The sequence below is a fragment of the Hippopotamus amphibius genome, chromosome 12 (genome assembly GCF_030028045.1).
Source record: "Hippopotamus amphibius kiboko isolate mHipAmp2 chromosome 12, mHipAmp2.hap2, whole genome shotgun sequence".
Lineage (NCBI taxonomy): Eukaryota > Metazoa > Chordata > Mammalia > Artiodactyla > Hippopotamidae > Hippopotamus > Hippopotamus amphibius.
Genome location: NC_080197.1, coordinates 103,974,659 through 104,001,810, shown reverse-complemented (window position 1 = coordinate 104,001,810; position 27,152 = coordinate 103,974,659). Strand labels below are relative to the sequence as shown.

General features: G+C 48.0%; 1 protein-coding gene across 5 annotated transcripts in view; it reads left to right on the top strand.

Annotated features, from left to right (window-relative positions):
* Nucleotides 1-27,152, top strand: part of PPM1H (protein phosphatase, Mg2+/Mn2+ dependent 1H) — a 238,035-nt gene that overhangs the window by 95,291 nt on the left and 115,592 nt on the right. For all 5 annotated transcript variants that reach the window (XR_009048495.1, XM_057703288.1, XM_057703289.1 and 2 more), the window contains exons 3-4: nucleotides 11,212-11,556; nucleotides 20,291-20,403. Coding sequence is in view for 4 of the 5 variants with exons in the window: in XM_057703288.1 (XP_057559271.1) it covers nucleotides 11,212-11,556; nucleotides 20,291-20,403 (458 nt within the window). In the remaining variant the exon portion in view is untranslated. The remainder of the gene's footprint in view (nucleotides 1-11,211; nucleotides 11,557-20,290; nucleotides 20,404-27,152) is intronic.

Sequence of the window (27,152 nt, the reverse complement as noted above, 5' to 3'; positions counted from 1 at the left end):
GGGCACGACTCCAGGTGGACAGCAGGAGAACGCGGGCCCCAGGAAGGACTTGTCGTGAAGCTTCTCCTCATCTCAGCTGCATCACTGGCTGTTGCATTCTTCTTCCTCTTCCTGTGTTGGTGTGAGAGCCCATGAACTGGTGATTGAAAGCTCTGTGGATGAGATGCCTGAAAACAGATAGTCTTCGTTCTGCATCCTCATCCTCGCTGTGATGCCTTGAAGCCTGGCCCGAAACTGGGTAGAAATCAAGCCCTATGATAGCTTAACGTGGGGATCAGAGGAGGGTGTCAGCTCTGTTTCCCCAGTGGAAGATAAGTAATCCCTCTTCTTGGGCAAGAAAGGAAGGAGGCAAGGGCATCCCCATGCTCATACTGAGCCTTTTGTAAAATCGACCAAGGGATTTAACTCAAAGTGGGATTTCCATATTTGTGTTATTCCTTTCATGCTGTCCTCAGGTTATCTGAGTACCTGATGGGTTGGGGCAGGGAGGGGACGTTGAGGATGAAATTAGCAGCAAACCTGTGTCTTCAGGGAAGGCAGCCAGGAGGATGACACCACTTTTTCCTGTAGGACAGCTATTTCTTGAGTAGCCATCTCCACGCCATCAGTTAAAGACAGTTTTTTTGAGTATGTTCCCCCAATATATGTGTTCATTTATTGATATATAAGCATACTACTGAATGTCCATCTAGTATCTACCTAATAATTATAAAAATATATTAAGTATTTAAAGTATCATTTGAAGGCAATAAAGATGAAAAGGCAGTATTTTAAAATAATAACAGCTAACAGTTACACAGTGTTTGTTATAGGCCAGACGTTGTGTTTTTCCCATAGTAACCCACTTACTGTCTTGCTGAGAGCAGAGACATCTTCTTTTCATTAGCTAATATCTCAAGGCACAATTCATCGTTAGCAATAGAGAGTATAGTTCCATATTTCAGCTATCTCCTTGAGCCCTTCAGAGGCTTTTGGCTAGAAGGGTTATTATTGTCAGAGGTGACCAGTCATCGTTGCTTGGAGGGAGGAGTGCCAGCTGTGACATGTTCTTCTTTGCTCTTGTTTTCTATCAGCAGTTTCTTTGCAGGAATTCTTAAAAACCTGTGGTCTGCTTGTTGAGGGATAATTTAGTTAAACACTTCATAGCAGAATGTGCAGGACCCCCCCGTTGGGGGCACATGCCCAGCAGCGGGGGGCGGGAATTCAGAGCTGACACGGCGCCCAGGCCCGTGTCCTGGAGACTCAGCCACTGCGCGAGACGCCCCAGCCAGGCGTCAGATGAAAGGACAGGAGAGAGCCTGGAAGTCTCAGGTTCCTCTTCCGGCTGACGGAGCTCTCCCGTGGACGGTGCTGGCCTGGGCGGCTGCGGCGAGGCAGGCTGGGGAGGTGTTAGCGCTCGTGCAGCGGGTGTGAGGGGCAGCGCCCGGTTTCTCTGAGCTGGTGCCAGTGTCCGACCTCATGCTTTGGTGTTCCTTGTGTTTCCTGACTTATGTGTTAGCACTTCTGTCTGGCTTCACAGGAAACACTCGAGGTTTTCTTTGGAATCTCCCCCTCTCTGTCAGCGTGCTGTGAGGGGGCGGCCTTGTCACCCCCCGGGGGGCTGATGAAGCCTGTGGCCCCCCTGCGTCGAGGGGAGCGTGACGTTTGACACCCTCGCTTACCTGTGCTGGAGTCACACCTGAAGCTGCATGGACACAAGCTGCGTGTCCCCCAGCTTAGCTTGCTGTTTGGTGGACGTGCTTCTGTTTGGAGCAATCTTGTACTTGTTAAAAGGCCCGAGGAACCATTCCTAGTTAAAATTCAGTAAGTTCTGTCATTATATATGAAATATATATAATCATGAAAATGTAAAAAGAAAATAAGCAGTATTGATTAAGAAGCAGTCTAGAACTTTAGAGAAAGGAGGATATAACATTGGGCCTACTTTAGTGAAATCCTGAGAAAGAAACTGTGAACTTTAAACTCTCACTTTGTTACCTTCTGGAATGTTCCTTAGTCTTGTCGCAAATGTATTCCTGAAAAGGGGGGAGGAATGGGTGTGTGTGTGTGTCTGTGTGTCTGTGTTATAAATTACATAGAAGGCTGTCTTTTTTTGGGGGGGAAGATAAATGAAATAATTTAGAATGTAACTGGAAAACTGCTTCTAAGTTACTCTTTAGTGAAACATGAGTGACCTCTGCCAACTTTGTGTGGCAAGTCAGGAGTAGCCTGATGTTTTTCTTCAAATGGAGTGAACTTTTAACTCAAGTTTGGAGCAAAAGCACAGTAAATGCTTGTTAAAATAGAATATTAGTGATTTTGAAATTCATCATGTCAGGGGCATGTTACTCTAAACTTGAAGCATTTGGTTTTCCAGGTGCAGAACTCTGTATTATGAGCTCATGGCCCAGTGACATTTTCTGATGCCACCAGAGAGGAACACAGGGCCACTGCCAAGAAGTTAGAGCAGTCAGCCAATGGCCTGGGACATGTATGCCATCACTAATAAGCAACAAACAAAGCAAAATAGTGCCACGGTGCTAAAGGCTACAGAATCACAGAAGCCAGGGAGATTAATGACACAACGTTGTGTGTATTGGGAAAGCAGGAAGATTCTGTGACTTGGAATGGGTTCAGTCCTGGTGTGACTACGTACCAGTAGAGTTACTTGACCGTCTGTGCCCCGTTTAAACCGTTGGTAAAATGGGACAGTGATGCCCGTTTTATGGTGGTGGTGTGGGGATTCAGCACAGAGGGTACTCAACAGATACCCTTTGAACTTAGCCTGTCCGCGGGGGAAGTGACGGGAGTTGCGCAGAGAAGGGCGGCTCGCGTCCCACTGGCAGGGGCGCGCGGGAGGCGCCGCCGTGTGTGGCGTGGTCCCCTGGGTTCGGGAGCCCTTACCGCTCCCATCCCGCTCACCGTCCCCCAGGCCGCTTAGCAGTGAGCACAGGGAAGTGCTTTACTCGTAGCTCTGTTGTTTCTCTTACATGCTGGGCAAATGCTGTACATTGTATTTGTTATTTTAAGAAATTACTACAGAGTATAGTCAACCTCTCTGGCTTTGGGTTTACCGTCTTATGAGTTTGAACGTGTGTGTGGGCTCCTGTAATCACCACCACCAGTCAGGATACAGCAGTTCCATCACTACACATCGCTCCCTCCTGTTACCCCTTTATATGCTATACCTCCCGCAACCCCTGTTTTTCTGCATATTTAATGCGTATTATCCACTCCTGTGACACGAGGCACCTCTCTTTTCTAACACACTTGTGATTATATGTTCATATTCTATATTGTTACTTCAGGAGCCTGGGAGGGACTTCCCTGGTGGTCCAGTGGTAAAGAATCCATCTTCCAAAGCAGAGGACACAGGTTCGATCCCTGGTCAGGGAACTAAGATCCCATGTGCCGTGGGGCAGCTAAGCTCACGTGCCACAGCTACAGAGCCCATGTGCTCTAGAGCCAGCACGCCACACCCAGAGAGAAAAACCCACACGCCACAGCTTGAGAGAAGCCCCGAATACTGCAGCAAAGAGCCTGCCCGCATGCCTCAACAAGAGATCCTAATGCAGCCAGAAAAAAAAGAGCCTGGGAACTGATATTCTTATTCCCTGCTACATGCCCAGTGAATCCTTACTGCCCATGTCCTAGTTTCTGGTTTTTTTGTTTGTTTCTTTTGTTTGTTTGTTTTGCCATGCCTCATGGCACGTGGGATCTTAGTTCCCTGACCAGGGATTGAACCCTCACCCTCTGCAGTGAAGTGCAGAGTCCTAACCATTGGACCACCAGGGAATTCCCTTCTTGTTCTTTAAATAAGGAAACAGTTGAGAGATGTTGAGAAACTTGCCCAAGATCACACGGTAGTAAATTCTGGAATGCAGGCTTGATCTTAAAACCTGTGCTCTTTCTGTACTAAGACATATCATGACGGATAGGATTTGTTTGCTTGTGTTAACTCATTTGAAAGGGCGGATATTTAAAATATCCAACTTTTAAAATAGCTATGATGTGTTGGTGTGTTGACATCAGTGACAAAGTTACCTTGGACTGTTAGATAATGTAAAACCTGAAACTCAGTTCATTTACCGTATAAACTCAAAATCTTGTTCTCTGAGCTGATACCCAGCTAAGGAGGTGGTGTTCCTTCTAACCATGCGAGGTGGGATGCTGCCTTTGGCTGTGGCAGGCGGTGCGTGGGGCAGGCTGGGCAGAGGAGGCTGAGTGCAGTTGTGCCCTTCACGTCCCTCCTTCGGTGCCTTTGCTTGAGCCAAGCAAGTGGAGGACGCAGCTCTCCCCGTGCACGTACCTTACCCTTCAGCCCCTGGCTCAAAGGAAACAGCAAGAGTAGATGATACCTCCCAGCAGGGCACAACAGCTGAAGAAAGTCTGTGGTTTTTTAATAGCTCAGCCCTCCAGGAAGAGGAATCTGGTAGCTTTGGTTTGTTTTATTTTGTTTTTTAATTTTCCTTTTTCTTGAAAAGGATCAAAGTCTTAGCTTAAAGAGAATTTGGTGTGTGTTTCCAACTGGTCCCGTAGGGCCATTAGGCCCAGCAAATCACGTACAGCCAGAGAAGGCGGTATCCCATCCCTTTGGATTTCACGGAGCACCTGGGAGATTCCCAGGGCCCTGGATCTAGGCTGCTTGTTTGCAGGGCACACCTAGCCTCAGAGAGCTGAGAGATTGTTAAGTGAGATAAGTTAGCTCTGATCCTGGAGTAGATTAGGTTTATTCTGTTGGTTTTACCATTATGAAGTATCTTACATAGACTTCTTATTTCTCAAACTGCTACATTGCTTTGAGAAAAATAAAGACAGATGAAAAAATCCATGTTCTCCCTTCCTTTCTTGGTATATTTAGTAGTTATTGAGCTTTTAGTAGTTACTGAGTGGCAACGCCATAATGGATGAGTTACACGTAGTCTCTGAGTAGGCTGTTACAGACATGCCAGGCAATGCCACACCAGTGGGGTAAACACTGTCGTAGGGGATGTGCAGTGGCTGAGGTGGTCCAGGCAGGCTTGGTGGGGAGGTGGTGCTTCCCCTGAAAACTGAAGGTTAAAAATAGTTCTCCAAGCAGAGGGCAAAAGATGAGGGCAGAGGAAAAACATGACCTTTATAGTCTTAGAGGTGACCGGGAGTTAGAAGAGAGGGGGCGAGAGCACTCAGGACCACTGACAAGGAGCGAGAGGGGAGTAACAGCTAAGATCACGCAGGGCCCGTATGCAGTGTGAGCGTCCAGAGGACTGAAAGGGATTTTAAGGGCGGTAAAGAGTCATTGAAGGTTCTGTGCAGTGATGGAATACAGGTATATTTGCAATGAAATTGAAGACGTGCGATACTTTAAAAGCATTGTGTATAACTTGGGATTTTTCAGTCCTCTCTTGTAGATTCACAGCTCCACCCCCCAGCTGCCTCATTCCAGGCTCAGACCCCTGATGTCAGTGTAGTCCCTTGATGCTGGTGTGACATCGAAGGGCTGTGCATTCCTCCAGGTTCTCAGCTCTGACTTCGTGCCTCAGCCCAGGCACTCTTACCTGATAGCAGCTGATGGCACCGTTTCGAGTAAAGAAAAGGGTGAGGGAGGAGCAGATCCTCGCATCCGTTTCAGAATAAATGTGTGACACGTCCTGTTTGATCAAGCCACTTTCAAAAGTACATTTTAATTCTCTCTTAAGGTCTTGGTCCCATTTTAAATACCATATAGCCCACTCCAGCCTCATATTGAAATGTCTCGTGACATCTCCTCTCCTGGCCCAGTGATACCACCCTGACCTAGGTCCTCTTTGCCTCAAGACAGACCTCTGCGAGCCCGTTAAATGCTGGTGCATCCTTCCCACAGTGCAACCGCAGAGTGCGCCGGGATGAGTGCTCCCTCAGGCGGGCTCTCAGCACTTCCAGGGGCGGAGGCCTCTCATCACTCCTCATGCCCCAAGGCAGCAAGTTGGGGCTCCTGGTCTGCCTTGCCAGACCCCAGAACCTCACCCTGACCTGAACCTTGCCCTCAAGGTTGGCATTAATCAGGCCACTGTCCACATGGGACTGCATATAAACATACATATATATTCCTCTTTTCACCCGCATTGCCTATTAGTTGCTACCTTTTTCCAGAATATTCTTTCTTTCAGTCCACCATTGCCCAAGCAGGTAGACAGACAGTCACAGACAATATGATGAATGCTGCAGTAGGGGTGGCTTCAGGGGGCAGTGGGGGCTTCCAGGAGGAGGTGACAAAGGTGAGTACCAAAAGGTGAGTACCAAAAGACAGGTGAGGGGGAGGTAGAGAGGCAGGGGCAGTCGTGGTCTGTGATGAGCTGCAAGCACTGTAGTTTTGCGTGAGTGGGATTTGGAGTAAGAGTTGGAACGTGGAGAGAGAATCAGAGACTAGATCAGAGACTGCAAATGGAGGTCTCAGTGTGGAGTCAGCCCACAGGGCAGGTTGTTAGGCTGGTAAAAGACATTGATCAGATTTTGTGTTTTTGAAGAACTCAGGTTGCAGAGTGGAGAAGTGGATTCGAGAGCCAAGCGTCCACTGGGGCGAGCTTTCCCTCCAGGGCCAGGTGGAGCGTGGGCTGGGGGTGCTCAGCCTCACACGGGGGTTTAGAGGGTGGACTCTGGGCCCAGCTGCATCACTTAATAGATGGTGACCCGGATGGTTTATCCTCTCTGTCCTCCATTTTCCTTCTGAAAAATGGGGATAATAACCACATTTTATAGGGTGCCCATTCATAGGACTGCGGTAAGGATTAAATGGGCAAATATTTGTAGAGCATGTGGAATATCACCTGTTAAATGATGGGAAGGGTACTTGAGACCAGTAGCTGGCTGTGTCTGTGCCTTTGTGGCCTTTCAGACGCTAACAGCTGAGCCGGCATTGGAGCACGTGGTGGGAGCCCGCTTTGTGGCTGTTTCCCCACGGAGTGTTTCACTCACTTGAAGTGCCTGCCAGAGGAGGACACTGAAGATTTTGACATCTCTTGATGGGCTTGGTTTTATCGAGTTCAGAGGCTTTCAAAATTTTATTTTAAACAGTTGAATTCTTTTATCCAAACTCTTTTGCATAACCCTGATGTTTATAACTGATAAAAGTGTGCTGCTCTGGTTGGAATAATAGTCATAGGGACTCATCACTTCAACAGCCACTAAGCTTCCTCCTCCCTAAGGTATCTCCTCAGAAGCAAGGAACACAGGTTGGACACCCGTGGTCTGTTGCGTTCAGGGAGATGTCAGGGACTCATCCAGGGTCGTCCAGGGAACCTGTGGCAGATTCGGGAGGAGAACGCAGGTCTCCTGACGACGTCGCAGCCTCCTTTCCAGCCTCCAGGGGTTCTCGGCGGTGGCTGCCGGTTAGCGTCCCCTGGGGAAGCGTTTAGAAAAGACGGGTGGGGGCTCCACCTTCAGAGACCCTGCTTCGCGGGCCTGGGCTCGGCCCCTGCGTCGGCCTGTGCTGCATGTATTCAGCCTGCACGTCCTTTGTGGAAGGAAACGTTCCTTGTGGAGACATGATGTCTTACAAGTCTTAGCTGTGAAGATTAGTAACTGCATTTTAAAAGTTCTCTCTACTAGACTTTATGGCCCCGCTGTGAGAGGCATTCTCTCGAGGAGAACGGGGAGCCCTTCCGAGACCCGCGTCAGAAAGCCCTCAGCCAGGCTTCCTCGCGGCTGTGTAAAAATCCCCGATTCTTAGCTGGTGCAGAATGCGCTGCCTTGTGGAAGGAGAGGGTTGGACGACTCCTCAGAAAAATCAGAGTTGCTTTTTTTTACATGTGGTAGCCTTCCATGGCGGCGTCACGCTCTTCCACGGGGTTGGATCTTCTTGCGTTCACATCCTGACTGGACACTGGGTGTGGCAGAGCCCGGACGCGCACGCGCCGGCTCCCCCCTCGCCGCCCCCGCGGCAGCCGCCCCAGAGGCGTGTGCGGGCGGCTGACTCGAGCGGGAGCGCCGTGCGCGGGTTCCCCTCAGGCGGCCTCGGGCCCTCGGGGGAGTGAGGTGTGGGGAGCAAGGGCGCCTCCCTTGGCCGCCTTTCCCTGGCTGTGCGGGTGAGACGGCGGCGTGCGCTTCCCTGTGCGCGGGCTGGCGGGCTGGCGGGGCTGACGGGCTCACGGGGCTGACGGGCTGACGGGGCTGACGGGCTGGCAGCCCTCGCAGGGCGGTGGGCACTCACGTGACGGGCGGGAGGACAGCGCGGTCCCTGCGGGCGGGCGCTGCCTCGCGCTCCCAGGAGAGGGAGGGGCCCCTTGCAGACGCCTGTGAGAGTCCAGACGGGGGCAGGGACTCCCCGAATGCCATCCACAGAGGCCCTAAATGAAGACCCTTTCCGGAGGGTTCCGGCTTACTCCCAGTGGATACCCACGGCTGCCCGCTTCGGGTTCTTTTTTGTGCTTGTGCCTCGCTTGCGTGGGCTCCTCTTTCCTGCCTCCTGTGCCGCAAGTCCCAGGGTCCTGCGGACGCGCCGCCCTTGCTTCTCCGTGTGCCCAGCTCTCGTTCGAGGATCTCCCGAGCGTGGCTCACGGAAGGGCCGCGACGCCCATGGGACGTTGTGTGCGGGGCCCCTGCAGCATCCTCAGCCGGGCCTCCCGGGGCCCGGGCTCCTGACGTGCCGCCCCACACCTGGGCTGCAGCGTGCCGCCTTTCTGGCGAGAGGGTTATGCTACCTCCAGGGGTCACGTCTGTGACCCAGGCGGGAAGAAAGCGGAGGAGAAAGGGCAAAAGACCAGGCCCACTGAGTTGTCCTTGTTGTCAGGAAAACGGTACGTTTCCTGGAAGTTCCACCCCAGACACTTCTTGCAGCACGTTGGCCAGAGCGAGGCCATGTGACCACGCAGAGCTGCCGGGGAGTCTGGGAGGTATTTTCAGGGGATGTGTTGCTGTCCCAAACAGGGTCAGTAGCGAGGAAGAGGACAGACCCTCGATGAGCGTCTACCAGAATCAGCCCCATCACCTGAGCCTCCTGACACTTTGCTCTCCTGGGCCACCCTATCACCTCTCAGTTCACCCAAATTCTACTTGTCCCATCTTCAAGGTCCACCTCTCCCCCACGTCCCCAGCCCACACTGGTCTGTCCTTCTTAAACACTGAACTTAGAGTGTTAGCAGAGGCATCAGTCTTCTAGGGAAGTCCATCCCTTCCCTCCCCCCGCGTTATGGTGAAGAACCAAAGCCCAGAAAATGGCTTACCTAAGATGATAGTGTAACGGTAAAGATAGCAGACACACACACACACACACACACACACACACACACATACACACCCACTTGCTCCAGATGTCTTACTCTGTATGACAGACTCTAGGTCCATCCACCTCACTACAAATAACTCAATTTCATTCCTTTTTATTAAAGCCAAGATCTTTCATGTGTCCTGGAAGGACTGAGTGGTCCAACTACTAGCTCCTTCTCTAGTCTCATCTCATCTCCTTCCTGCCTCCCTCCCCTGTTCAGCCACATGGCCATGGTCCTGTCTGCTCTTGCTCATCACACACCTTCTAGCACAGAGCCTTTGCATTCTCTCCTTTCCCCTCCTTATCCTGTGAGCTTCCAGTGGCCCTCAGGCTGGTCCTCATATCCTCAGGAGGCCTCCTCCAGTATGCCCCTCTCCAGGCTGGCCTCACAACACCAAGAACCTCTCCTTGTCACCCTCACCAGAATTATGATCTTGCATTTATTTGTGTGATTATTTGATCAGTGTCTATCTCCCCCACTGGATTCGGAAGATCAGACCTTGTCTTTATCTCTTTCATCTAGTCTTTCATCCCCACTGCCTGCTTTTGTGCCTGTCACAGAAAGTGCTCAGTAAATATTTGTTGACCAAAAAAAAAAAAAAAAAGGACTTTTATCTCTAAGCATGTAGCACAGAATTGAGCAAAAGCAAAGTTTTAAAGGGCACAGATAGAGTAATGGCATATATCACCCTAACTGTATAGTATCTTCCAGCATCCTTCTCAGATGGACCCAAATTGCTGGTTACCAGGGACTAGAGGTGGGGACACAGGAGACATGTTGAGTAAAGGTACAGACTTGCAAGAAGTAGTAAATAAGTCCTAGAGATCTAATGCACAGAACAGTGAACGTAGACAACAATATTGTATTATAATAATCAAACTTGCTAGGAGATTAGATCTTAATTCTAACCACAAAAAACCCCCACAGCTATAGAGATGCTAACTATTGCTATGATGGCAACTATATCACAATATATAAATGTATCAAATAAACATGTTATATACCTTAAATGTATACAATGTTATAGATCAAATATATTTCAATTAAAAAATAAGATCAAAAGAACGTTATATAATGGCTTCAACTAAAAAAAAAAATCAACATTTATTGTTGCAGGCTAGGTAAGCCTAATTGTGAATAGTGGATGTTATATGGACCTTACCTATTTCATCTCAGTGTTTAATATCTTACTCCTCCGGATACTTCATAATTGAGCTCCTTTTTTCCATCCTGTAGCTAAGATCGTAGGCATATATGATTCAAACATGGTTTTTAAAAGGGTTCATCTTGAAATAGTCTCAAAATCAGCCAGCAGGTACCAGGTGCATGGCAGATGAGGGAACATGGGCTGCAGGTAGCTTTAGGGTAGGAAGAGGACGCCAAGGTGCCGAGTGACCGCTGGAAAATTGCGGGGAGTAGGAAACATGAAGAGGAGATTTGGATTGGCTGCATCTTGTGAAGGTTGGACTAGACCGGGGCTTCAAGGCAAAAACATGTTCTAAAAATTCAGGGTGTGGAGGTAAGCAGACTGGGCATTTATCTGAGAGTGTAAACGCCCTGTGGGGGGAAGTGGGTCTGCTTCTTTCCCCTTGAAGAACCTGTAAGAAGAGCCTCACTTCCTGCAATGACTCCAGCTCAGACCTGCTCAGGGGTTGCAGCAGAAGGGAGCTAAGGAGTTAGCTGTTAAAACTGTGAAGACCTACCGGTTTGTATGGAGTTTTACCTCGCACTTCTACACATCGAGTTAGAGTAGGTTTCACCCCAGCCACTCCGGTGAAGACTTGGGCTCCTGCCCTGGGTAGACAGGCAGGGACCACTTTATCCCCAGGGTGGTGGTGACAGCAGTGATGAATCTGGGGACCCTGCCCTGAGTGTTTTGCCCAGTGTTGACCCCCCTTGTTTGCAGACAGACAACCAGGTGGATGCACAGAGCCTCGGTGGTGACGCCCTGACCCTGGGGCAGTGGCCACTGCGGTCCTCAGCCCTCCTTGTCGCTCTCTCCCCGCAGGAATCGGAAGGCGTCTCCTGCCACTACTGGTCGCTGTTTGACGGCCACGCGGGGTCCGGGGCCGCCGTGGTGGCGTCCCGCCTGCTGCAGCACCACGTCACGGAGCAGCTGCAGGACATCGTGGAGATCCTGCGGAACTCGGCCGTGCTGCCGCCCACCTGCCTGGGCGAGGAGCCCGACCCCACGCCCGCCAACAGCCGGACTCTGACCCGCGCGGCCTCGCTCCGCGGAGGGGTGGGCGCCCCCGGCTCGCCCAGCACCCCGCCCACGCGCTTCTTCACCGAGAAGAAGATCCCGCACGAGTGCCTCGTCGTCGGAGCTCTGGAAAGTGCGTTCAAGGAGATGGTAGGCATCGCCGGAGACGCCGGGGGCCGGGGCGGTCACTCCAGCCGCATCCGTGTTTCTTAGAAAGTCCCCTGGAAGGGCGTGGCTCTGACCTGTCCCCTCCCTCTTCTCGCTTTTGCAGCAGGGCTTCCATTCTCAAAAGAAGTGGGCAGCAAGAGGGTTCCAGCGTCCAGTGCTGGCAAAGATGCAGAAGAAGCTGGAAGAGGGATGGTGCGTGCGGTGATAGGCTTATTACGGGGATGTGCTATTGCTTCCCTTTCTGCCAGCTTTTAGGAATGCCAGCTGGTGCGATTGCACGTCATTGAAACTGTGAGCCAGGTTGCCATCTGTTGTACACATGTGTATGAATTCCAGGTGTTTGGGGAAATGCAGCTTTGAGTGACGTGCTCGGAAGCACCCTTCCTGTCCAGATCTAATCTGAGAACAGCTTAAAGCAAGTAGGGACCAATATCCAAGCAGTATTTGTTTTACTTGAGAATGTGGATTTGTCTGTACGTTTGAATTTGAATATGCCTGTCAAGGGACTCAGCCTTCCTCCTGAGGCATAGTCAGCTGCCCTCCCAGAGCCCACTGCTGTCCCTCTGCCCGCTGAGAACGCACATGAGAGGTCTCTTCTGCACCGGTCCCTTCCTCTCTGAGCTCCCTCTATACTGAGGCAGTTATTTGGCTTCCAAAGGTTTTCCCTTCCAAGCAGCATCCTGCGTGCAGATACAGTAAGAGGTACATAAAGCTGTTATAAGGACTAGAGTGAAGTGACTGGGCAGGAGTGTCCTTAAGAGCTGGAGATTAAAAAGTGATGACAAGCTCTTCAGTAAAGCAGGAGCAGGTGGAAGCATCTCTGCAGAACTGGACGTGCACACCGTGCCCATTCCAGGATCTCACACTGTCAGGTCAAGTCTTAGGAGGAAACTAAGTAGTATTAAAATGAATGTATGAACTATTCTGATCTGTTTACAAGGCAAAAATGGTTCATATATTCCTGCCTCTAATTTGCACTCTCTCCTCCCTTTAACTCATTTCTTTTTTGGTCTGAGCGTTTATCTCCTTGTCACAGAGAGACTTACTCTTTGAGCAGCAGGTAGTTTAAAATGCACCACCATCTCAGGAGCACCTGGTAGCCTTCAATCCCAAGAAAAACACCAGCAGGCTGGCAAAGATTATTTAGGAAAAAAGGAATCAAGGTAGTAAAATTGACTCCTACTCGGGCTTGGTATAAAATCTCCCTTTATCGTGGAAGCTCTATATCTGTTTCTAAACACGAATGCTCAGGAAGCTACATATTTAATTGAGGTAAAAATTTGACAGTGGACCATGCCCCTAATGGGAGAAAAAGTCAGCTTACATGATAGAAGTGAAAAAACAGAAGAAATTCGGGTCTTTTTATTTGCTCCGGTAATTGCTAGTGCAGTGGGGTATCTTTTACTTCCAGCTGCTGTATTCTCAGCTTTATCCACTAGAGGCCAGTGTCACATTGAGTCAGGCCTCCACGCCCATCTCAGGCTGTTTCTGCCATGAATGGCTCAGGGCTCCTGGCAGCTACTGTGCTTGAGAGGCTCATTCAGAAAAATACATAGTAAAGAGCCTCATTCTTGTTTTTTTAAAGTTTTAAAAACTTTTCACTAGCTAATTCATTACCAGAAATTTTTCTTGGACACTTAGTTGCCAGCGAAAAGATCATTCTACTTTCCTCTGTAATTCATTCAATCCATAAATATTTGTTGAGAACTAATGATAAGCCAGGACTAATTGGGAAAAGAGCATTGAAGAAATTAGGCAAAGATGGGTATTAAACAGAGAAAATATAAACGAGAAGGGCCTCAAGAGGAGAAATGCAGGGTGAGTAGGAATCTGATAGAGAGATGAAGGAAGGGTCCCCTGGAGACGTGATGCTGGGGGAAGAGGAGTCTAGCAGACAGAGTGTGGGGGCTGGGAGAGCGTCTGGGCAGAGGATAGTGTGTGAAGAACCACATCAGGGAGAGACCCCAGATGGGCCAGAGTCAGCAAGCTGATGCCCACTGAGGTCAGATAACAGACTTCAGGGGCAGGAGTGCTGTAAGGTGACTCGGGGAGGCCCTCTCTAACCAGCCTGTGGGGGACTTGCTGTGCTGTAGTGTGAAGTTCGGGCTTTAAGCCATATCTGTTCTTTTCTAATCCATGCCACCCTATAGCTCCCCCTTCACACGTAGGTTTTTCCCAGATTGTCTCTCTAGCCCCCGACGTGGTTGCTGCCTGGGCCTGGGCCATGTGCCTGGCCTTGTTAAGTGGGAATACGCATCATTCCTTGGCTCTCTCAGTTCTTGGCTGGGGAGCCCTACCCCCCCGCTTGGCTGGGGACTTGAGCTAGCCGCTGCCTGTTGGCCCAGAATAGTTATTAATACTGTCCCCTTTTACTCTCAAAAGTGCCCCTGTCTGAACGATGTCTTGTGTTTACCCTAATTATAGAGAGATGCTCTAGTTTTTTCTTTGCTTCATTAAGGACTTCAGGAAAAATCTACTCCAGCATCACAGAAATGTGCCTGGTTAACCATTAAATAGCTTGGGTTGAGCTTCAGAACTCACAACACAGAAGTTATACAGTGTACTCCCGATTTAATGGCCCGGAAGGCCATTGCCAACTCATAAAAAGTACTTTTTCTTTCCTCCCTTTTTTGCATTAGGTTTTTGAGTCAGTGTGTGAAGGTAAACTTTGGTTTTTTGAAATGCTCAACACGCAGCTGATTTCCTTACTTTGTTGGCCTGACCCTAGTGGTTCCTCCTCAGGCCTTTCTGAGAGGGGCAGGTTTGGAATCTCCCAGCCATTCCTAATTATTTTCTTTACAGAAGCCAGCTGCTTTCTCACTTTCCTGCTTCTAGGCCTCCTTTGGCTGTTGCGGGTTTTATGCCATCTGATCCTCTCCGGTAGAACTCGATGTTGGATGAGATTCAGTCGTTCCAGCTTTGTGACTCTCTTGCTTTCTCCTGCACCTTCAATGCACTAAAAATACCCCCTGCCCGGCACTGAAGCCTCACATCTGCCGCGCTGATGACATCTCTGCAGGCACCCCTCCTGAGGCTCAGAATGTAACTTATAATATCTCTAAAGGCAAAGCTTGCCTTTCATTTGCAGTTTTACCTTATTTATGACAGTTCGACAAAGTGGAATCAGAGGTCTTTCCTTCTCTCTCCCCACCTCCCACCAATTCCCTTCTCAATTACTAGTACTTATTGAGCTTGTATTTTATAACCAGCATTCTTCTAGACACCATGAGGGTCTAGAAGTGAAAGATTTGATTTTATATCTGGGGGTATTTATAGTCACATTGATAGATAGTATCTCATTTGTTTTAATGTTCTGAGTGACATGAAGTGAAATGCTGATGCCTATCTGAAACAGAAAATTGGGTAAAAAGATTCAGAAACACCAGGTCAGAATACATAGTACCTATTTCTAGGAAAAAGTAGGTACTTGTCGAAAAATATAGACTAACAGAAGTGGGGGGAAGATGCTGTGGATGAGAGGAGATGATGAGTTTCAGGAAATACTGTGAGCCTCTCTGAAGGCACTGTTTTCGCTCTTCTCTTTGATCCTGGGGTTCCCTGCGCAGTGCGTGGCTGGTGAGAAGGTGACCTCTAACCATGGGCCTCTGACCCTTGCTGGCAGAGGCAGGTTTGCCCTGTGGTCCCCTGTTGTATCTCACCTTGGATCTCCCCTCAGAGTGAGAAGGCTGTGTAGCCAACTCCTCCTGTGTCCACCGTGGAAAATGAACCAAAAGGACCAGAATCTCAGGAACTTTTTGACTGACTGCATTTCTGCTTCCCAACCACACTTTGTAACAACGCCTACTTCTGCAGCTAAGTTTTGTCACCTATTATGTTGAGGTGGCTGCTTGGCCCAGGATGACAGATATGAAGAAGATAAATGTCTTCTAAGTCCTGATATCAGTCTCCTTCCTGCTTCCACACCCTCCAAAAACAGGGGAGTCAGCATTTCAGACACATGTAAGGAGTCTTCCATTGTTGGTATAGTTGCAGGAGACCTTTGCCCTCCTAGGAATTGGAAGCAGATCAGCATGATAACCTTTTTACCTACAGGAACTGAGTTCTGGACACTGGTGGGATGATCTCAAAGTTCCGTCCCGTTTCCTTCTCAGTGTGGTTACAGATGCCTCGCCACAGCGAAGAATGGTGTTTGGAGGTTTGATTGTTATGAAGGAATAAAAATGGCAATATTTTAACTTTTAAATCTAGCATACGTCTTCCTGTCACTGAGTAAATGATTGGGAATACCACTCCATTTGGCTTTGTTGGTAAAAACCACATGGTGACATGATGGTTAAAAAAGGAGGTTGAATGCAAAGTTTATTTATAGTTTATAAATTTTAGTGGTCTTGAAAATTAGAATATTCATGGTAAGTGGACCTGTTCGTCTGTCTGTATTTAAGCTAGAGGTGTCTTGTTGTTCTTGTTTTTGTTTTTGCTTTTGTCTGTCTTTAGTAGAACAGGAAGTTCCTCCAGGAAGGAATGAGCATGTGATTCCACTCACAGCCAGCAGGCGGCAACATTGGGCAGCGCTGCTTTTTCCTTCCCGCCGCCGGGCAGACAGGGTGGCTTGTTCTCAGGATAAAACGAAATCAGGCCCAGATACCAAAGCCTTGCAGAATCTTATTATTTGTGACCGGCACTATTAGCTGTGTGCTCAGAACCATGTTTTAACCCAGGTGGGGGAGCTGCCAGGACCTATTGAGACTACCCGGCGCTTGCTCCCTTCTGGTGTTTGATGTTGCTTTCCTTTTGCATCCTGAAATTGGCAGAAAACAAAGAATGATCCTGGAGCTGCAGCATCTCTAGGACTTTCAAACCAAATTACAGTGGTCCCAAGCAGCGTATTTTCTGTCTCGCAGCTCCTTCCTGCTGAAATGGTCTCCTTTCACATACGTTCTTTTCCCCTTCATCGCTCTCATTCTTCCTTGCAACAAAAAGAAGCAACATATAATCCCAAGTCTTAAAATTTGGATCCATCCTTTGATTTAGAGATAAACCTTGCTTAAATGTAATATTTAGAGAGACAGAACACAGGATAAATCAGTTCTGCTAAGTAGAAAGTAGCTTTGAGAGGGACTCCTCATTGAGCAGATAAATCAATTATCTGTTAATTGAATCTTCTGAATCACTTATGTTGATCCTTTTAGATGATACTTGAGAAGGAACGATAGTATGTGCATGTGTTTTGCTGTTAATTTATTCTAGGCTTATGTCTTGAGGTTCATGACAGCTGAAATGGGGAAGATATTCCACATCAGTCTCTGTTTAGCACAAAGCAGTGGGCAGTTTTTCCATGATTTCCTTGATCTTTTGAAAAAAATACCCAAACTTCTTGAGGGACACTCTTTTTTTTTTTTTTCATACTGTGTGAGAAGCTTAAGCTAACTAGAAAAGTTGAGAGTTTGAAGAAATTGGATAGTTCATTCAACAGTGAGTATATCTTTATTGACTTCATTTATCGTGTTTGCTCTGGTAGTAAAAGAACCACCCAGATGGTCCTTTAATGTTCCTTTCAGTACTAAGATTTTGTGAAACATCTTTTAAAGAGGAGTAGGTGGTGTAGGAAAAAATAAATGTGCTATTTTGTCTTCTAGGGAGGGGAGGGGGAAACAATTATTCTTAGAATATGTTCTAGTTACACCCAGTTTTAGAAGAAATAAAAGAGCGTATTTCCATGTCAGCGAATCCTTCAGGGAGGGTGAAGTCTGTGGAAACACACCTTTCAAATCCTTGTCACTGTGATCCCAGAGAGCACACACGTAATTAAAGAGTGTACACACGCATATGTACGTTACCACACAGAGGGAGGAGGTGATGAAAACATGAGCATATTAGCAAAGTTTCTTGTATATAAAAGCTAGAGTTTGGTCCACTTGTTTATGTGGAAGTATTGCCAAATTTAGCGTTCCTCGTGCCGGAGGAACTACAGAGGGAAGGTAGTTGAAATATAGGAAAAGATGAAAGAAATGATGAAATCAATTAAAAAAAAATATTGACTCACACTATTAATGTAATAGCAAGGGATTCACTGGGCAAGCTAACTGAAATGTTTCCCCCTAAATTGGAGGCAAATGTGAACTCTGCTGCAGCAGAAAATCTTAGTGTCAAACATTCCATCTTGATTTTTTTTTAAAGGATGAAATAATTTTATGATCAGATTTTCTTGTGATGTAAACCATGATAAGTAAGGCACTTATGATGCAGAAGACACTTGTTTGTCTGAGTCTCAGAGGAATTCTTTGCCGTGGACAGCTCTTTCACATGGACTCTGTGAACCTCTTGGATTGCATCAGTGATTTAAATCTGTCAAGCGTCCTTCACACTCCAGTCCATAGAGAGCCTGCAAGCAGTTGGGCGCTTAAAGGACTTTTAATCACAATTGTCTTTCATTCATACTTTAGATTTTCAAACAAATATTGATTCTGGATCTGAAAGAATAGCTCCTGTAGCTAGAGCAGTTCTTTCCAGTGTATCAAAAACAGTAGTATTGGGTGTGGACTTTATATACCAGTTTCTATATTAATTTGATGGATTATGTATCTGTCATAATATCAACTTTATATTATTTATTTAAATGCAAGAAAAAATTGAATAAACCTACCCACAAAATCCTTTGTGAATAGGGTTGTTGATCCAGCTCTGATGTGTTGTTTGGAGGTTCAGCTTTGACGTCCTGATGTTTTCTTTCTCCTCCTTCACTTTCTTGTGCTGGGCTTTCCCTGCTGATATCCTCCTTGTCACCCACCAGCCTCCTGCCATCCCTGCTTGGGTTCTGTTAACCATTGTTCTTGTCAACTTACTGCATTTAATCAGAAGCACAGGTTCCTGCTTAATTATTATCTCAGCATTTATGCCCATTGTAAGCTTTTCATTTATGAATTGGGGAACACACGCCTCATGTTAAGGCAGAGGGAAAACGGTGGAGAAATTTGGAAACCCAGGTGTTTTATAATGTAATCAATTTCTTTATTTGCCCATTGGATAGACATTTATTAAACTACCTTTTACTTGGCCCGATGTGGGTGTTGAGGATCTAGCAATGAGCGAGTAAGGTCTCTCCTCTCAATCAGGGGGTCCAGGCTGTGGGAAGGATCTAGATGGTCTGCTAAGCCCCTCACCCACGCCATCTGATATAATCCTTTAAGCTAATTTATACGGAGTTTGTAAATAAATTTTAAAAACCCAATATGGTCTTTGAAGGCGGTCCCCACGCTTGGCCCATCTGCAGCTCTTGATGTTGTCATTCGCTCAAGCTCTTATTGGAACTTTTCATCACTTGCTTCTAAACCACCACATCCCACGTTCCCTCCTTCCGACCCCTCCCCGTGGGTGCCTCAGCCTGTTCTCGCCCTTACCCTTTGTGCACTGCATTCCCAGTATGTTAATTTCTCCCAGGTCTTGTCTTCGTACTTTATGTCTCCTTACATTTTGACCAATACTCTGTTTTCAAAGCTCAGGCTCTTCTCCTGTTTCCAGTTTCTCATTGGTGATGTATCTAACTTTGTGTTATCACCTCTGGCCTTTGGAGCAGAGCAATTGCTGATAAATGCTGGATTACTGAATTATCTCTCCCTTTCTATCAGGAGGCTGGCTGAAGCAGCTGAGTTCTAATTCTGTGGGTTTGCAAGACTCACAAAGGGGCCCTGGCCCTTGGTCGGCCAACAGCACCCTCAGAACCAGCCAGGGCACCATGTCCTCCTCTTTTGTACCCGCCCTTCTCGTCCCTTCCTTGGCCCCCACAGTGGATGACGGTGGAAACATGTGGCATTATTTCAGCCAGCATTCAGTTTGTTTTCCTAACTCAGCTCATGTTTTTCTGAGGTCACGGGACCCTGGCTTCTGTCACGGACACAGAATTGCACAAAGACATCTGTCTTGAGGATGTTGCCTTTCTGTCAGTAGGAATGTGGTTCTATTTTTAATTTTCCTGGGGAGACCTCATTAGGTGGCAGGGAATAAATACTAGGCTTTAGAGGAGGAAACCCGATTGGAATCCAAACTCCAGCCGGGTAAGTTGGGCAGGTTCCCCACTTGTCTGCATCTGAACAGTGGGGTTGATAACACGGTTGTGAGAACGAGTTGCGATTCTTTGTGTAAGTGCTTCTTGGACGTGCTCGTTGAAGCCTGGCTGACACTGTGCACGTGTCCCTCCTGTGAATTAGTGGCCTTGGGAAGCGGAAGTCAGATCAGAGTTCAGAAGCTTCTGTCTGTGATCCGTCAGACGGGGGCAGGACTCCTGCCCAAGTTGAATTGAGGACACCGTCCTTCAAGTCACCCCTCTCGTCTAGCTGTAAAGGAAATTATTTATTGGAGACTGGGATTAAAAACATTGATCAGGTCCAAGCTCTCGGCTTTATTAGTGTCTCTGATCTGTTTTCCACCGCAGCTCAGGCCATCCATACAAAGACTAAATTTTCCATAAGCCATGATACTTATTAAATACAGCTGGTTTGATTCTTCTCATTTTTGTCTGATTGTATCTGTTTGCCTTCCCTTGCTTCCTGTCTCTGGTCCGCAGATGGTCTGGCAGGCGACAGCTTTGTGCTAGTGTCCTCTCCAGACATGCCCATCAGGTGATAGAAAAGCCAGTACGAAAGATTTTCTTGTCCCTTCTCTGAAGTGCATTCAGACTCTTAGGGCCATGTCAAGAGAGCGAGGCTAAGAAAGTCTTTGTTCCTGTCCAGTCCAGCACTGACTTTGTTTTCTTCTCCAGGACCTGCAGATCGAACGAGAGCGGAATACATACAACATATCTGGTGGCTGCACAGCCCTCATTGTTGTTTGCCTCCTGGGGAAGCTGTACGTGGCAAATGCTGGCGACAGCAGGTAAGCAAAGTAGCCCTCCGATGCTTCCTAAAGGTTACTGCCTTCCTTTAGCTTTTTCTCCTTTTTAAAAAGTTAAATGATTAGAAATAAAATAATTCATCCTGGGATTAGATATCGAGAGTGGTACGCCGTCTACATCTGGATAAGAATGCGTTTAAGGTAAGATGGATGGCTGGTGGGACGCTGCTGCAGAGCACAGGGAGATCAGCTCCGTGCTTGGTGACGACCTAGAGGGTTGGGTAGGGAGGATGGGAGGGAGGCTCAAGAGGGAGGGGATATGGGGATACATGTGTAAATACAGCTGATTCACTTTGTTGTACAGCAGAAGCTAGCACAACACTGTGAAGCAATTATACTCCAATAAAGGTGTGAAAAAAAGTAAATAAACAAAAAAGAATGCTTTTAACAAGACTCATCAGGCTGGTGTTAAAAGGTACAGGTCGTCTTCTCCTTACTTGTCTGTAGTAGCAGTTCACGTACATATACTTGTGATTAACCTAAACCAGTAGTATCCAAATGTTTTTTGACTTCAGAACCTGATTTTCGATGTAAGATTAGCAAGGGCATAATATGTGGGAGTGACGAGGAGGGAGGACAGGGGTTGGCATGAAGTGGGTGTTTGGAGGGGACCCAGGAGGACTCCCTGTCTAGTTCCACTTCTGCTCAGTGCCTTTGCCCTGTCCCCTCCCGGAAGCCCAGGAGTTCCTCCTTCATATGCATGTGCCCCTGCGGGCTGCAGTTCCCTCTCTTCGGGGCTCAACTGAGAGGAATTTGGGCCAAGAGATGATGGGTAACCCTTACTCTATCCAGGATTACCAGGAATAAGATAAGACAGACTTCTTTTAAATCACTGATGTGTGTTCACTTTAGGGACAGCCGTATTGGTTATTTCGTCTATATTAAATTATAGACTTTGTGAAAAATGTCCTAATATGTAGTACACTCTTCTCTGCCTCAGGACTTTTTTGCTAAAGGCTGACTCTTTACTCTGAAAGCAATCAAAGTCCTGGACTCTAAGCGTGGTGTCCTCAGAGGATGAGTGATTTCCCTACACGGGCTGCAGTCTAAGGATGCTCTCATTCCTCTGGCTCCTTCCTCCAGCTCACATGCCTCTTCTCAGCTTCGCTGCCTGGTCTGGCCCTCCTTGAGGTCAGACCCCGCCCGTCCCCTTCCCTGTCTCCATCGGGTTGCAGGGAAGACCACCTCCCTCAGGCAATCAACGAATTCCAGTTGCAAGGCAGGAGAGCCTGAGGAAGTTTCCAGTCACCCTAGTTAAGCATCCTCTCCCAGTCTTCCCACTAAAGATTCCAGAGACCAGAGGAGAGTGACCTGCCAAGGCAGCAGTATTTGGGGTTTGAAGATTGATGTTTTTGGAAGGTCTGTTTATTTTTATGTGGATTTCTGTTGTGCTCTATGAGATATCTCAGTTTCAATACAAAATTTTTCCACGTACGTGTAAGTGAGTATAAGATGCCCTGTTAATCACACGGCTTCTATTCCCTAGTGGTCCTGGTGGGAGACAGACTCCAACTCACGTGGATCAACTGGATGAAGGAGTGAAAGGGGACTGGCTAGGGGCATCGAGACCCAGGAGGGCGTTTACTTGCTTAGGCCTGCAGGTCCAGGGAGGAAATGCTACAGCAGAGTCCAAGAGAGGGGGCCACTGATGAGGGCTCCGGCAGGGACCACAGAAGAGAAGGGGAGGAAGTACTCTGACTTCTCCTTCTTCCATCCCCCTTTCTCCTGCCAGGGCCTCCCATTGGATGAGCCCGGCTGGAATGCGGGTTGGAGAGCTTGGTCAGCCAGGGAGGGCACAGACACGTCTCCAGGGTGAGGGCAAGCGGAAGATCACCAGCACGTCTGCTGCTCCTCTTTGCCCTCCCCAGGGCTGAAGCATCTTAAATATAGAAATCCTCATCTCTTGGGCCTCGTAAGACATACATTGAGGAGCTGGCCTCTGAGCCCTTGTTCAGTTCCAGAGCTTGAGCTTGCTGGTGACAGATGAGCAGATCAGGAGATGATTCCTTTCTGTTCTGGGTAGGACTGAATCAATGATTCAGCTTTTGCATTGATATTCACCCTTAGTCTTGATGCCTGGTTCTGTTTACTTCTAAATGAGTTTGCTTTCCTGGCTCTTCCAGAGACGGAGGTGGTGACTGAGTGCTGTGTTGCCACCCCTCATCCCAGGCAAGCATCTTTCACCAGGGGACCCCAGACGCAGAAAGTAACCCAGCTTCCACGCCCGGAATATCTTTAGGTTGGATTACGCTTCTCAGAGAAGCAGCTCCTCCGCAACACCCTGTCCTCGTTTTTGGACATAGTTCCCTTCAAAGCTCTGAGCTTCTTGGCGGAACCACCTCCCCAGCGAGCCAGGGCTTCAGCCTTGCTTCGCAGAAGCCCAGCGCCTGTCCAGGACCAGCCAGTGCCCCGTCTCCACCTTCTGGACTTCTGCCACCCCACCCCCACCCCATTAAGTGCCGGTTTCTAGACCAGATCTTGATTTCCTCATCTATAAAAATAGTGATATTGGACTAAATATTAACTTCTAAAGATTCTGGCGTCCTAAAGATTGTCACTATGAGCAGTGACGCTTTTGGGAAGTAAAGCGGTGCTCTGCAGGTTGATCTTTTGGTTATTCTGTCTTCCTTAGAGTCAGTTTTTGAAATTTTAAACAACTGATGCTCCTATGTTTCTAGTATCCATAAAAGTATGATGTTTTACATGTTGTTCCCAATAATTTGAAAAGCTTAAGAGGTACTTTTATTCTTATTAATGCTGTAAAGTAACCCCACCCAATACACAAATTATCTTATGAGAAGATAGCATCTCTAAAACCTAGTCAGCTTAATCACATCTGTGCTAGCGGTGTGAGTTGGGGACTATATGCACTGTCCAAAAAATAACTTACAGGACACTTGTGAGTGCATTTTCTGCTCCTGGGTAAGCAACAGGTACGTGATAGCATCTTATGCAGGATCATGGCGTAGTTTATACACTAATAACATACGTTTTTGAGTTTACAAATATATTCAGTTATTCCCAAGAAACAGCAACTAGGTGAATTTTTATCAGACCTACGTAAATGTAGCTCCATTATGACTTACGGGCAGGTAGTCATGAGTCCAAGGGCTCGATTTAAAAAAAGATCAGGCCGACAGCGAATTCTGACAGCAGAGCCCTGATTAATTGCTAATTTTTCTCCTTCACTGCCGGATATTGGCTGCCCCTCTGTTTACTTTAAATCTTGGCAGTTTTGAGAGGGAAGCACGTCTCTCTCATAGGCTCACTACCCCGTAATTACTTACACTCAGGAAAAGAGAAGCTTTGCTCTGGTCTGATTTGGAAACTGCTGGTGTTTGGGAACTGGTCTCTAAGCTGCTTTGTGAGCTGTGAGTCATCTGATACCATCAGGCGCATGTGCGCTTGGGGGCTGTGCTCAGGAGAAGCTGCCTGATGCTGGGTGTGGCTGCCTGGTTTCTGAGTCCATGACCACCCTTGGTGTGGGCTGGTCCACAGGGATGCCAGGTGGTACAGCTTAGGACAGCCTTGCCCTTCTCTCCGCAGCCAGGGTAACCAGCCGCGGAGGCTCGTGGGGTAACTGCTTGGTGCACGCCAGTTGCTTTGTTTTTCCCAGTCAGAAGCAGCCAGCTCAACACCTAGGGGATCATAAGGGACTAGGAAAGAAGCAGATGGTGGGTGGATTTTTCACTTCAAGCAAAAATGAACTGGTGGCATGCACATGTCATGCAAAACAGTATGCAAACTATCACCCGTTGTGTGAGTCATCCGCTCCTTAGGGCTCCAGGTGATTCTTCAGTTTATGAAGGTGCTTTGACTGCGTTTTGGAAGTTAGTTTCATTTTCTTTCTAGAGCGCTAAAGCACTGAGGGGGCAAATCCGTTACCACTTATTTCCAACAGTATCTAAAGGTTTGGCAGCTGAGACCAGGGTGAACTCATTCAGAGTAAAGAAGAGCATTTAAGATGTGTTAAGTTTATGATTCCACTCTGGCCAGATTTAAATAACAGCAGCAATAAGACAGGTAATAAGTGCTAGGCACAAGTTAAATACTCCAACAGAGAATCATATTTGGTTCTCAGCAATGAACAGTAGTGAACAGTAGGACTGTTAACATCAGATAAATATCCTGAAGCACATTGAGATGAAGGGATTTACACAAGATCCCACAGGTGCTAAGGAGCAGGGCTGCCGTCACGCCCACGACTGGAAGTCACAGCCCCAAGTTCTCAGTCAGTGTGCGCTTCCCTGGGATGTCCCGTCCATGCTGAGACTCACGTGGTATTTTTGTTTTTCACATTTTAACATCTCTAAAATCAACAGTTTCTAACTAACATTTTTTTTCTTTCCTATTTGCACGTAAAATTATGACATACCTTATGATCAGTGGCATCTTTAATTTCACCTAAAACGATTTATGGGGTGTAGTTGACTGGATGGTTGCATTTAGAAGCTATTTTAAATGCATTGCGGTAGAGATGCACGTGAGCTTAGGGTGGTCCGGTGTATTCATTAATGTTATAAGGAGTGCCCCCTCCTCAAGCTGAGGGCTGCCATTCCCTTCCAAAGGTCCCAGCGCTCTCTGAGAACAGGTTAAATTTTGCGTTTTCATTTTGAGGGTAATCAAAGTAACATTAGCATTTTCTGTATCTCCTGGTTGCTTGTCTCGTGAACGACAACCGCCGTGAGTTTGGATCCCCGATTTGTCGTGCTCACGACTTCTCTGTCGGCCAAAGGGATTGCAGGCTTTTTCAAGATGAGTCACGGGCTCCGAGCAATACTGGGTCATCTTCTTCAGGGTCCTCCTCAGAAGAGGCTGCGAAGGTGGAGTATGTCCGTGAAGCAGCTTTGTACAACAAGCGGTCCACAAATTGTCCTTAAAACAAAGCCAGTGGCCCAGCCAGGATGGTTTTCTTTCATTTCTCTTTCTCCTGTTTTTCGTTTTCCATAATTACCCTCATGTATGTTAAAGCTTTCCGTATGCATTCAGAAGTGAATTCCTGTAGCAAGTCTGAATTTTCTTGAGGATAGCAGCTAGGTATTACACAAGACTTACACTTCTGGTTCAAAACCAATACACACCTCAGACGTCTCCCCTTTACCAGCGGTAAGATAATGAAACTGCGTAACTGCCTTCCACCCAAGGGAGAGCAAAGAGCTCTTCATCCCTTTCTATGTTCATGGGTACCAGTGGCCGCTACAGAAGCTTCCTGAAGCTGCTTGTAGCTAACAAGTGGTTCATCCGTCTGCACCTGGAGGGAGCTGTTTCTTTGACAGTGGTCTTCCTCTGAGTTCAAAACAGATTTGGTCTTCATCCGTCAACTGTATTAAGTTCACCGCAGCTCTCACTTTCTTTGACAAATGTCTGAAAAATAGAATGGAGGGAAGCCACAGTTTACCCCCATTCTCTGCTGTGCAAGTTGAGACGTCCACCTTGCCCACCTTGTAGCACATGCTTATGTAATCCCTAAGCTGGACCCTAACCTAAGGAAGGGATTCGCCGAGAGAACGTCGCCATCGGGTGATTGCAGATACAAGCAGAGACGTGGAGGCCACGTGACGGGTCACAGCAGTCTGCTGGTCCCGTCAAGCCGCCTGCTGTCAACGTAGAGGGCACCAGAGAGGCCCTTCTCTCTCTGGATTTCCTCCTTGTCTCCTCCCCTTGGATTTTTTTCTGTCTTCTCCCCGACACCCTTTGCCCTAAATCAGTGGTTCTCAACGTGTCGTTCCCAAACCAGGGGCAGTAGTAACTGTCAACTTGTTAGAAAAGTAAACTCTAGGGCTCTACCCCTGACCTACTAAATCAGAAACCCAGCGGGTGGGGCCCGGCACCGTGCTACAGCCGCCCTCCAGATGGTTCTGCTGTGCGGAAGAGCTGCTGCTTTAAAGTCAACCGCTGGGCATCTGAGGGAGCCCGGAGGGAGCCCGGAGGGAGCCAGTATGTCCGCGGGGTATAAAAATCGTGGCTGCTCCTGGCCTGAGGCTAAAGCATGAAGCTTGGAACACTACCCAGCATCCAGCAGCCTCCCCTGCAGCCACAGGCCACGCGCGGGGGAGCTTCTCTGTCCACGTTCCCGCTAATGCTCTCCGGCGTGGCTGCTTGAGGTGGAGGGCCCCCCCCCCCCCCCCCCCCCCCGCGCCTCTGTCCGCTGTCTGCGGCTTCCTTCTTGTGCCAGCCTGCTATTCTGGAGTGTAGGTTCTTTGCTTCGAAAAGTGGGAGTTGGGGTGAGGATTTCTTGTGTGATCTAGCTCCTCACCTCACTTCCTGCTGGCTGCTGGGAGGTTCTGAAGCTCCCATCCCACCCTGCACCAGGCTGGGCTTCTGTATCTGAAATGGGTCTCCTGTCGTTGGGCCCCTGGGAGAGCATAGTTCTGGCTGTTGTTCCTCACCCCAGCCAAGTGTGCTCTAAACAGCTGCCCTTTGCTGCGAGCCCCCTGAGGAGCTGGGCTGGGAAGTCTCCTGGACTTGGTAGAAATGGAGTCTTGGCCCTTACAAACGTTGGCATGAGATGATTGTGGTCGGTTTAGGGACCTTATCTACCCCTGGCTGCGAAGATAGGAAACAGTGGGTCATTGACAGGAAGGAACTTTCTGGTTGAGAACCCTGAGGCTTTATCTCTGGGTCACTTCAGCCTACACCAGAATGTTCAACACCTAACCATCTAATTTGCTGATGATGTGAAACCAAGTAAGATGAACTAGCAAAATTCAAAAAGACCTTTAGTGCCTGGG